A 13399-nucleotide genomic window follows, 5' to 3' on the forward strand; every position below is an offset into this window, starting at 1 on the left:
ACCCCCAGATATTCGCCCAGTCACATTCACAGGAGACCCCATTCACATGGTAGGATACCGAAGCCTGAAATTTGAACTCAAGGAACGTAGCGCAAGATGCAAACTATACGTGGCGGAGAAAGGCCCTTCAGTCCTGGGGTGGATAGACCAAGGAGATTTGGGAATACAATTGAACCCCAGTGGCACAACACAAGTTCTGATGACCAGCGACGAACAACACCTGGACGTTGAAAGACTGAAGGAAGAATTTCCCACCGTGTTCGGAGGCAAGGTTGGCAAGTTGACTAAATTCACACACAAGATCGATCTCAAGGCAGATGTGAAACCGGTATGCCACAAAGTGAGAAATATCCCACTGGCAATTAGAGCGAAAGTACAACAGGAATTACGCAGGCTAGAAGAGAACGGCAGCATAGAAACGACAACCAGCGTGGAGTAGTTGGCACCGTTGGTGGTAGCAATGAAGCCAAACGGCAAGGTGCGTCTGTGTGTAGACCGGAGGGAATTGAACAAAAACAGTAGAAAAATTCCCACTACCAAGGATAGACGAGATGCTGGCAAAAACCAAGCGGGTGAAATGGTTCTCAACCATCGACTTCACCTCGGCCTACCATCAAATAGCCCTACACCACACATGCCGGAAATTGACATCGTTCATAACCCCCTTCGGGTGCTATCAGTTTCGCAGGATGCCATTTGGACTGGCCTCGGCAGCAGCCGTATTTCAGAAACTCATGCATAAGCTGTTCAAGGAAGTAGAAGGAGTTCAGTACTTCCAAGATGACATCTTGGTGATGGGCAGGAACAAAGCAGATCATGACGCTAAGTTGTCCAAAGTCCTACATGTCTTAGAACGCATTAGACTCATGGCAGAGTGGGACAAATGCCGGTTTGGAATGAAATCAGTCACATACTTAGGGCATGAGATCAGCGGCCAAGGCATCACACCTAAACAATTCAATGTCAAAGCGATATGTGATGCGCCATCCCATCCGGGAAACAAGGAAGAAGTCAGGTCATTTCTAGGCATGGCCGAATTTTACAGCAAATTTGTACCGTATTTCGCCACCAAGACACACCACTTGCGCCAACGGATATGATCAGCAAGCTAGATCAGTATTAACGACGGATGCGAGTGAAAGGGGCCTAGGAGCGGTCCTAATGCAAGAGACAAAAGATGGGGAACTGGCCACCCTCAGCTTTGCATCCAGATCTTTGTCGCCTACGGAGCAGAAGTACAGTGATATAGAAAAGGAAATGTTGGCGGCAGTCTGGGCCATGGAAAAGTTCCGCCAATTCTTATGGGGTACAAGATTCAGGATAAGAACAGACCATAAGCCTCTGGTCAAAGTCCTCACATCATCTGGACATGCGAGTGCGACCCCCCGCATCGCGAAGATGACCTTGAAATTATTGGATTACAGTTATGATGTAGAACACATCCCGGGAACCAGAAATAAAGTAGCAGACTATCTCAGTCGTGTCACAGCCATGGAGAAAGCTCCAAGGACGAAGACACTAGAGTGGCGTTCACGGAAGATCACGAACGAGTGATAAGCGAACAGGAGTGGAAGAAAGCATACGAGACTGACTCAGACATCGAGGCGGTCAAGCAGTTCATACTTGGGAGATGGCCAGAGAAGAGGCACGTGGAGGCAGCGCTCAGGAAATTCTTTGAAGTGAGAGAGGAGTTATCGGTTTGTGATCGAGGGATCTTCCTGCGGAGAGGAGAAAAGGTAGTTCCTCCCAACACGCTGGTGCCACGTTTACTTGCCCTCATACATGAAGGACACCTGGGCATTGTGAAAACGAAGCTCAGGGCGAAACAGATGTACTGGTGGCCGGCTATGGATAACCAGGTAGAAAGGCACGTGCGGGAGTGCGAACAATGCCAAAGAGCGGACAAGTCCCAAAGCCTGATGCGCCCACCCTTAGGAAAATTCGACAACCCCGCCAACCCTTGGGAGGACCTGTTGAAAGACATCTTGGGTCCAATATTGGATGCTCAGGGAATCCAGAAATTTGTGGTGGTACTCGTAGACTGGTACTCCAAGTGGCCAGAAGTTGACATACAGGAAGACATGGACACCGACAAAATATTAAAGTTTCTTACAACCATTTTCCTTAGAGAAGGTATTCCACGCTCTCTCTTAAGTGACAATGGGCCTCAGTTCACGTTGAAAAAATGTAATGCGTACATGGGAAGGAATGGTATAAAGGTCAAATATACTTCCATTTATCATCCAGCGGGAAACGAACTAGCCGAGAGGTTCAATAGAGTTATCATGGGCTCGGTACAGTCAGCGATTGGAGCCAGGAAGGACTGGGAAAAGGAATTAAAGTGCATGTTGTGGGCATACAGGATTACCCCGACCAGCACAGGATACAGCCCCTTCCAGATCCTAAGAGGTCGAGACCCATTCACGAAGGACAATGTTGCATGGAAGGAGCGCACTATCACAAGCAAGTGGTCTCCAGCAGTAGTGCACCACTATCTGGAAAAGGCGCAAAGAATATATACTGAACACTTCAATAGAAGAAGAAATGTTAAGGAGACGGAGTTAGAGAGAGGAGAGTGGGTTCGAGTCAAACTAGCCCAGTTAAGAAGGAAAGGTGACAGCAAGTTCAGCGCACCCATGCAAGTGGAGGAGGTTTACAACCGAGCAGCACTGCTGAGCGATGGGAAAGTTTGGTCTCAGGACAGGATGTCCAAATGCAACAAGATATTGCGATGGAATGAAAGAGAAAGTGGACAGACAGTAACTCCCCAGATTCAAGATACTGAGGTCAATCCGGTGGGAGAAGGAACGGGAATGACTAGAGAAAGAGAGAGAGAGGAGGAAGTAGAGATGGGGAGTGATCCTGGAGCCGTGGAACTCTCGGGAAGCACCAGTGGATCGCCTTGCGGAGGAGTTCCCCAGAGTACAGGAAGATGTGGAACAAGAAATCCCCAAGAAGGGGCCGAGTACACTTCCAGTACTCCGGTGAGGCGTACCCGCACCGGCAGAGCTGTGGTAAGACCGTTGAAGTACAGAGACTTTGAGTTGGGAGACGGGAACGAGTCCACCAGCAGGTAGACTAAGAGACATTATCTTATGTGTGAAATGTATATCCGTAAAGGGGGGAGATATGTAGCGTCGCGCTCTAGTCTTCACGGTGTTACGTGATGACGTAGAGCGCGGCGGCCATTTTGGATATGATGGATAGCGCGGAGCAGGCGAGCAGTGCCGATGTCTCCCGGCGCTCTCCTGATATAGTACCTTTTTGCAAAATAAATATTATACTTACCAGCAACTCTCAGCGTGAAGTGTCCTTCCTCCCTGGGGACCCTAATACATTACAATAATCTTCACCTCCGTGTCCTTAATAATAGAATCTAAAATGATTGCCGCGATAGCTGGAAATTTTTGTATTACACTGTAGAATTTCTATTTCGAGCTACTTGGGCACGGCCCGTAGAAACTTCTGAGGATTAGTATTTCTGCCAATAGTAAGTTTTCAAAACAGGAGCGTTTTTTAGGCAAGTCAATATACGTTTGTTGCACCGCGTCTTCCTAAAAGTTTCCATGAACAAAGTTTCATTAATAGCACAAGTTAAAACGAAGGCCTAGGTATGGTTCCCAGTCACAAGGCTAGCAATTGCGCAGAAACCTTCCAGCGTACTAATTGAAAAAAAGCACAATCAAGACCACCAGCAAGCTACCGAGACACGTACAACCTACAAACCGGTATTCAAACTAGATCGCCTACCCCCCCCCCCCCCCTTCTATTTTCGATTGGTCAGGTGTCATCTCAATCAACGGGACGTGCCTAAATTACACTCTTCCAGGCCTATCGCAAACGCTACGCCCCTTAGTTGCAAATTCATCAGCAGCTATCACACACGTTCCTAAGATTGTCACAGAAACCGAAGGCCCAACCCTCAACATTGTTTTCAGCCTTCTTTCTGTGACGTACCTTCTCCCCATCTCTGGCCGCGTGATATTACTTTTTTTGACGCTGTTAACCTCCAGGCTGAGCTGAATGGATTGGCTGCCCGCCGCGTCACTCTCGAAAAGGACATGGTACAGCCTACTTCGGAGTCTCATCCGTCGAACTAGAAAAGGGACCCATTATCAAAGGCGTCTGCTGTAGAGTGGTTTCAGAACTGTGGATGCTTGGCGTGCATGTCAGAAGGTGACTGAGAAATGCGCAACAGTAGTTGCGAAAAAACAAGACGCCGTTCAGCAAACAGAATGTATACAATTTATACACATCAGCAGTCATTTATAAGTGGCAGGTACCTATTTTAAAAAGTTGGAACCTTTTAACATTTAAAAATGTCGTATCGCTGTATACGTGAACATAACTATTTCATTGAAGCTATAATTGCATTAAATTTGATCTGTAATTTAATAAAATGTGTCGTGTGTGTCTGCTGTCGATCATTGACTCGTTAAAGATGGCGACTTCGCAGGGGAGAGCAGTGGCTGCAGACAGGGCTTTAGTCCGCTCTCTATGTCTACATCGCGGGCTCTACTCGAAGTGTTGTCGGTTGGGGGTGTGCTCGAGCGCTGGGCCCGGTCTGTGGTGGTTGCGAATTGGGCAAGGGGTCGGGGACTAACGGGAGAGGGCAGGAGCGGACGCCCGGGGGAGTGGGCCACTCCGCACTGACAAGTGGTGCCGGTTCAGGAGATTCCAAGGGGGCCAGAGCCTGCAGCCTTCGGGCGGACATGAACGTACCCCGGGGCATGTGCAGGACGAGAAGTGACCGAAAGAACGGGGCGGACAGCAGCTTTTGAGCGCCGCCCCCTGTCGGTGACTGAGCCGCCAACATAGCCGCAGCCATGTCGGCTATCTCTGCATCGGAGAAGGTGGACGGATTCACGCGCAAATCCGTGCGCAAGGCGCAGCGCCAGAAGCGCTCCCAAGGCTCGTCGCAGTTCCGCAGTCAGGGCAGTGTGGTGGAGCTCTCGCCACTGCCGCAGCTCCGAGGTGAGGGGGCCTTGTGGGTGTACTGTGCAGTGAGATAGGAGGCTTGTAAGGCGCTTCCACTCAGTATTATAGTATAATTGTACGTCCTCCCTAGCACTGCTTAACAGTTAAACTCAGTATGTGATGTGTGAGTAGATTATCCAGTTTTGTTCTCGTATCTATAGTTTACTGTCCCTCACAGTATTAGTTCCGGCCTGTCATTTCCAAAATACAGGAAAGAGCAGACTATGCTCTATATGATCAACGATAATTTGAGGATCAACGGGATTATTGACGCAATTCTTGCATCCCCGAGTTTGATTCGAGGTCTAACCGGTCAATAAAGAACTAAGTAACTGGGCGAACATTTCACATTGTAGTTTTAAAACCCTGCTGTATACGTGTAGGTTAGTGCTTGATTGGACGGGGATGTCAAATCAAGTTCTCATGTACAGACTGACACTGTGTGTTTGAGATGCAATTTGTATATATATATATATATATGTAAATATGAGTATTTGCTGGGGGACGCCGTGTTCACTCTTCTGTCCTCTTAGGTACAGACAGGCCAGTAACACTTTGCGCCCGAGGTTACTACATCATGTGGCTCTTGTATTGTTCATTCCTAGTGGTACTTCTGGATGAAAGGTGTCCCTGCATGGAGGCCTAGTTTTGAGAAAACATGGATTGTGGGCGATCTCCTCACTTGACCTACTGAGTTGGAGCTTGCTGGCGGTGTGTGAAAGCCTGTACTGCTCAAAGAAAGCATCCTTTCACCAGCATTTCTTTAAACCCCCAAATATGGTTGAGTTCGTAGCGTGCATTCTAACCACGCTCTCTGAAAATAGCACGAGTAATGACGGACCTTACTAAATCCACCTATTTATTTTATTGTTCCATGGTCCTGGCACCAGCTCCTGCCACTGTATGGACTGATAAGAGGTGTATACCATTTCTTCTCTTGTGTGTAAGCTGACACCCTAGCCATCTGTAGTCGATACATTGAGCTAGCGATGTTTTCTTTTCAAAGCAAGGGGTACCAAATACACACGCTCTAACCTGTTGGTGTGCTGGCAAAAGTCCAGTTTCTCACTCCTTGTATTTTGATACCTTACCAGTTGTCTAACAAGTGTCTGGGATACCACAGGGCTCACTAACACCCCACCTGCTCTCAGAACCTCGTGTGAAAGTTCACATCCTAGTGTTTGTATCCTCATGATTGACTGGCACAGGATGACACACCGCACTCGCATCTTTGCTACAGTAGAAGCTATTATTATGCTTCCACTTGAAACACTGCCTTCTACAGGGGCAATTAGGTCGTGTGCTTGATGCCCATTACCTCCCCTTATGTTGTCATTCTAGACATCACAAACGCAGCCTTTAAGCCATTGTAAACAGATATTGACATTTCAGGCCTCTACAGTGTGCGTGGCACTCTAGAAATCATATATAGCATGCTGTTTGTTGAGTTAATTCACTGTGATAGTTTATATGTGATGTACAAGACCAGCTAAGACTCCTGTCACTCGTCGGACATTGAAGTGTGTGTTTAATGCATATTGCATTGATCAGTCGTTATTTGAGGTAGGCCTTCAAGCCGGGGACACTTACTCCTCACAGAATGCTGTTTGTAAATCCAAAGGGCATAAACTGTATAACGCAGGTAGGCCACCTCATAGGAGGTTATTCACAAAGTCCCACTGCAAGATAAGGAAAAATTAATAACGCACATTTCATGCGCTAAGAAACGTAGACCTGCAGCCTCGACCGTAGTAAAGATAATTGGCAGGTAATGAGTTAATACTGGGTACAGAATCATGTTATAATGTGTCATGCTAATCGCATATGGTAATTCCCTAACCTGATTAGTGAGTGCTACAAGATAGGCAGCGTTCCCAAGAAAGAATGCAGAATTTACCAAGTGCCTGCATGTGTTGCGGATGTGCAGCTTTCCTGTGGCAAAGAGTGTTCAATACTGTTTAAACTCACGTTTGCACAGGAATGCTCGGGGCTTGCAGAGAGGAGGCGAGGCATTGGACTAATATTCATCAAGCAGCGGTTCGCTGGTGACTTATTCCTGGAGCAGCAGATCAGGAGCGTTGGGAAGTGCTCCCAGTATAGTTTTTTTTTTCTAAAACTGCATACAGCAAAACGACGGTTCTTAATTTTCACTGAGAATATAGTGCACAGTCCACCAGCACATCGTGTTTCAATCTTAATAGGACAGGCGGCAAGAGACATGTTGAACTGGCCTTCAAGTCAACATATATGTCCGCAAAATGGTTCCACTTGGTGTTTTATGCCTTATTTGGAATGCAGACTTGAGAGAAGATTATTTCCACCAGGAACAGTTGGAACTTGAAAGCTGAAAATGACTGAACAATTCCTTCCCGACTGGAGTATGAACCGGGACACTCATTTTGAAAACCATATAGTTATTAATGCTTTTGTATATGGCTATGTGCGTGTTATTGGCTGGTTGTCAATTGGCCACACTTAATTAAGGGCAACTATTCTGCCATGTTCTTTACAATACTAGAAGCAGCAGGATCTCATTCATTTTGAGTTGGTCTGTGTACATCATCTCTATAGAAACAAAATACGCAGATGAGGTTCGAGTGCTTGACTTTTAGTAGATGGAAATGTCAACTATTATTCATGAGGCTTTCTTTCCCTGTAGGAATGATATATATTTAATGCATAGTTGATTATACATATTTGTGGTTCTGGTGTGTTTATTTGTAGTCTTGAAATCTATGTGCTGGGGAGGCGAGCTGTGTGGACTGTGCCATAGAGCAAGTTGCACAGTTAGTGTCCAGGCTATATTAAGATTCTGCATGACTGAAATACATCCCATTCGTGTACTGTGCTTTTAGAAACTAGACAGATGGGCTATCTCTTCCTCATATTGGCCCCTAGGCACACTGAATCGTTTTGTTGCTAAAAGTTTTGTTTTCAGTAAGTTTCTGGCAAAACACTACAAAATTTGGCGTTGCATTTACTGTTTGGCTTGTGATTACCTTCTTCTGATGTATTCAAACTTTTTTACAAATGCTAGTTAAATTATCTTGACCTTCACTTCGCTCTAATTTTCTGTGCAAGCAAGCGTAATGCTGTGCTTTTTGCTGCACTTTGAAATTGTGGGCAAAACAGTAGTAGGTCCCTCAGTTGAAGATCATTTAGATTCTGAAAGTGTCTAAAACCTGTTTTAATCTTGCAAGCTATTTTTATGGCACCCTCTTTTCATTTTTTTGTCACAGCTTTGCTGGCTGACAATGAAAAACTGTGGGAAAATTATAGTGTAATAGCTATATTGTAAAGCGTCAGTACAAGCTTTTATAATGTAAAGCATGTAGGTACATTGCCTTCAGATCCGTTTACTTGTAATGTCAGTCCACTTAAAAAAAAAAAAATAATAATATTTTAAAACCACTTTAAAATGGAGTTCCCTCAAGAAAACAATTCTTTGCGCACTTAATTATATAAAATGCAGCCCATTGGTTTACTACATGGGATATATATCAGCTATTCTAACATACAGAAACCTCTTGCCCTCTGAAAGCTGAAACTTTGTTCCGACAAGAAAACCCAATCTATAATACGTATCTGTTTATTTTTAAATTATAATTTCCAAAATAGTGGCACTTGTCCGAAGTTTAAACTTCTCACATGCATTCTAGCGGAAGATTTGAGTTTTGAATTCTTAAGAGTAAACCATATTTTAAACCTTTGCTTTTTGTTCAAGGCTTTTGCTGCTATGAAAACAACAAAAACCTTTCCAGATTTATTCATTTGTTTGTAAACAAAAAAGTTCTTGCATCTAGGCCTCAATGTGGATGCCAAACTAATCTAATCTAATGTTGCTTTTTACGCTTGAAGCAGCTGCGTAATGGGAAGCTCATCCCAGATACCGGTGATGAAACTTTAGAAGGCTGACAATTGTCGTCCTCAAATTAGTCTTAGTGCAATGGACATGTGCTGGTTTTGACAGCGATTTGAGGAAAACCCTCCTCAATAGTTATATTGATAGTCAAGGGATGCCTGTTAATGTTGTGAACCACCACAACCATCTAATCCTTATTTTAATTAAAATATTGCCTTGATAACTTTACCTAATCAACCAGGTAAAGCAGTAAAACTAACTTACATCTGATGTGGTGACCACTATTGTGATGTAGAGGTACTGCCAGTCATATTTTTAATTAGTTGATGTGCTCCTTATGCTTGTGCAACACTTGCTTGTCCTTCCAGTGTTAGGTTTTGTGTGGCGCCTGTACTTCAAGTTTCAATTAATTGGGAATCCTGATTTGGTGTTCATGTTCCTGTTGGTAGGTTTTTGTGCCGATGTGTTGTCACACTCATTCGTGTTCATCCGATTGTCCCGTGTGGTGGTGTTTCGTTGTGGCTGGATCCATTGCTGCATCTGTAATATTTTATGTTGTGGTAAACAAAGGGATTTGGCATTTTCTTTTGAATGGTGTTGGTGGAATATATCATCCTCTATGTGGTGTTTCTGAGCTGTTGGCACATTACCTTTGCTGTTTTTTTTTTTGCTGCAGCAATTTCGACTCTACAGTTAGTCAAAGTTTTCTTTGTTTTGGATTGTTTCATGTTTTTCATGGTGTTGAGCTATGCATTTTCAGTGCTTGCTTACAAGGCACTCCTTGACTCTGTTTTGCTATGCCTTTCAGATGTGAAGTTTTGACCTGATGTTGGATTCCTGCTATTATGGTCAGAAGCATAGGAAGTGGGCCAGTATTTCTATAGGGAAGTTGCCACCGGGACAAATGATACCAGTAGTACCCGTGCAGGGGCCATTCACTCCTCTTTGTATCCCACCAGGATAGAGTTGGCCAGGCCTGTCCTTAGTGACAGACGCCCACCGACCATTGGGCTGAGAGGGCTTTAGCCCCCTACCTGTCAAATTCTTTGACATGGGCTGAGTCTACTGCCTTGACCTTCAGTTACATCTAAAGCGTTTCCTACAATGATGGTTTAGAGCCCAGACAAGCCACTAGGTGTTATTACTTTCCAAAATCGCTGCTGCCTTCCTGTCTCATATTATATACTTGATTGTTTGACTGCTATAACAAAAAACAATGACCTACCATATTTAATGTGGATTGGTGGAAATCGGCAGGTGTCAAAAATGCCATTCTCACATCCCCCACCCATCATCAAGCAGATAGTTGGGGTATCCAGCAACACTTTCACTTCAATATGCGAGCCACAATAAATACCCATCACATGGCGGTTAAAAAGCTGTGCTATGCCAGAAAAATTTCGCCTTCCACAGATAAATTCCATACTTTTAGACCAGTGTATTGAATTCTAATGTACATCTAAGAGTTTTATTTATTTCTGGATGCTGTTAAGCCAGTGATATTGCTTAGCACAAAAGAAAGATTACGTTTTGACATCAAATAAAATAACCTAACATATATAAACCTGCTTACTGCTTATTATATACATCTGGGTGTATGTAGGTAGCTGTATATGCCATTGTTGTGCCATCTACAGATATCTATGAGCAGCCTCAAGGGATTTGGAATTCAAGCAGGGCTGTCCAATCTTTCACTGGCTGATAAAGTGGATATAACTGAGTTAAGGTTAGAAAGGTTAGTTACCAGTGGTAGTGAGTAATTAAAGCTTTTCACCCATTCTTTTTATGATTTCTTCAGTGCCACGCTGTAAGAGCCTAGCCCTGGGTCGTGCTCACTCCATTTTAGGACTCAATCACCCGACTGACCAAGGCAAATGGGCCAAAGAAGTTTTAGGGCTGATTGTGCTCTTGTTCTGAGGGGCTCTGGCTCTCAGTCTCAACTGGACTATTCTTATTGCAGCAGGGCCAAGACTAATTTGCTAATTTTCTGTCCGGGGTGTTATGGTGGGCAAAAGAATCGTGCACTGGAATGTGGTCTTGAATAATTACCACTGGTTGAGATTAACTCAAACATTCCACACAGTACTTTTCTACAGAATCTGCTACAGCAATCACTACAGAGAACACAACATTATATATTTGTTAAATGACAAAGAAGGGTTCCGTGGATTATGCTGAAGTTTGCACTCTGGCCTTCCATGTGCATGTGGGACTATCATGACATCTTGGCCTTTTACATGTTCTGGCCTCTGTTCCGCTTTTAACACACAGTGAGAAATCTGTGCTGATTGTAGAGTATTTACCATCTGCTATGGGCTGGATGTTTTAGCTCTCACCTTGTTGCTTTCTCTGGGCCTCGTAACCTTCACACCCGGACTGCCTTTACCAGCTTGACTATCTGCCATCTTACAGCTTTCTTTTGTTTTCCTCTAATAGGATTTACCACCACACCTCCCAGGTGGCTGATGGTCTCCTAAGGGCCTGAATACAAATTTTATTAGGCTGGGTGGTTTGCAGGTCAGCACTGGGGGATGAGAGAGGCGTCCGCAGGAGACCACTGACCCAACACTCTTAGCTGACATCCACCCCTACTCTCCCCTTCGGCATATATTGCTGGGGACCTCAAAGCAGTATTCTGCACTAACCCTATCTTTATACAAAGACTTTAATGCAGGGATGATCCTTATGGTATAACCCTGTCCCTCACATCACCCTGCATATACTGTTGGTGTCAGCGGGGGCTCTAGGTTCCTCTTTCTGCTGCCCATGCTGTACCTGCGTTGCCTTTGAAGTACCATCTATTGCTATTGCCAACAATGTATATGTTTTGTGTGGGAGAAAAACATGCATAAATGGTACTTATACTGTGCCTGTTTAGTGTGTCTTTTGGCAGGTGCAGTGCTGCGACTGCCTTTGAAATGACATTTCGTGTTTGGAAGGTGGAGTGGGGTAATGTACCACAGGAAGGAAAAGTGATGAAGTTGGTAAGGATGTTGATAGTGATGGGATGAGAAGAGTTGGAGGAGGAAAGGCTCTTTGGTGGATCTAAAGAAGGAAGGCAGAATGTCTATGGATAATTGGAAATCGATAAGGGATAGGAAGTGCTATCTGATTGCAGGATGATGAGCAGAGGAAGAATGAGTAAAAGAGAGAGAGAGACTGAAAAAGTTCCTAGAAAGACAGATCCAGGAGCGCATCAAAATTCTAGAGAAAGTGTAAGACCACAAGACAGTTACAGTGGGGGAGAGAGAGAAAAGACATTGGGTTGAAATTCAACAGACATAAGGCTGTAGAATTTCCTCTTCTTGCACTGTTACTATTTTTGGAAATCACTACTGTTTATTACTCCCCTTCTACTAATGTACATATATGTGATGCATGCTTGGGTGTTGGTCCTGTGTTGTCATGAACTTCAAACAATTAAAGTACCAAAGTGGACCTGACATTTCATACCCTTTAACCATTAATGGAAATACATGGTTGATCATTTGACCCACCTTAGGCCTCCCAGACCTCCTTTTGATTGATCAATACACTTTTAGAGCCCTCGACCCCATCTTCGCTGGAGGACACAACATCCGCTGCAGCCATACCACGTAACACCTCTAGACGGACCACCACTGTGTCCACATCTCCTTCTCAAAACCACCGCACACAAGCCTACACCCCGCGCAGGAACTGGAGCAAGATCACCGAAGAGCACCGCAACTTCGCCCTCAGCTGCGCTGCTCCTCCCACCACACCTGACGCCAACTCTAAGGCCACACACTTAACAAATGGATCACTGACTGCACAGACACATTCGCCACCCCCCCCACTCCCCTCCAGTACTCCGATAGAAAACACACCACAAAAACCACCTGGTTCTCCATCGACCTCCGATAATCCAAGCGCACTTGCCGACGACTCGAGAAATCCTGGAGCTACAGCAAAACCCCCAAAGTACGTTCTGCCTACAAGACTGTCATGACAGAACACCACCAACTCATCAGAACCACAAAGAAGAATTTAATTAAGAACAGAATCCTCACCAGCTCCCACAATTCTAAGGAACTCTTCAGAATCATACAAGAATTCATCAAACCCCCCAGCGAATCATCTGACGTCCCTCCTCCCCCAGGACCTCTGCAACGAACTCGGCTCCTACTTCCATCTCAAAATCAGAACCCTCTACAGCAACTTCGAGCAGAACCTAGGCACCAACTCTACTCCTACAACTGGCAACGCAACCCAGCCCACCATCACCGTCTGGACCCTAGTCACCACAGAAGACATTGCAGAACCCATGAGAAGTATACAATTCGAAACCCCTGCCCATCCCACATCTTTCACAGAGCCGCCTCCGCCATAGCACCTGAACTATGACGTACCGCCAACTGCTCCCTCGAAACAGGCACTTTCCCTGACGACTGGAAACGCTCTGAAATCAAGAAGCCCACCACAGACCCAACGGACCTCAAGAACTACGACCCATCTCTCTCCTCCCCTTTATAGCCAAAGTCACAGAGAAGATTGTCAACTACCAGCTCGCCAATTTCATAGAAGCCAACTCGATCCTCG

General features: G+C 45.1%; 1 protein-coding gene across 1 annotated transcript in view; it reads left to right on the forward strand.

The window, feature by feature from the left end:
• The first annotated feature begins 4492 nt into the window (after positions 1–4492).
• The window catches only part of PPP2R5A (protein phosphatase 2 regulatory subunit B'alpha), a 730770-nt gene continuing 721863 nt past the window's right edge, over positions 4493–13399 (forward strand). Inside the window, exon 1 of the mRNA XM_085612862.1 lies at positions 4493–4974. Coding sequence (XP_085468988.1) covers positions 4827–4974 — 148 coding nt within the window. The 5' untranslated portion in view covers positions 4493–4826. The remainder of the gene's footprint in view (positions 4975–13399) is intronic.

The sequence above is a fragment of the Triturus cristatus genome, chromosome 6, assembly GCF_964204655.1.
Source record: "Triturus cristatus chromosome 6, aTriCri1.1, whole genome shotgun sequence".
Taxonomy (NCBI): Eukaryota; Metazoa; Chordata; class Amphibia; order Caudata; family Salamandridae; genus Triturus; species Triturus cristatus.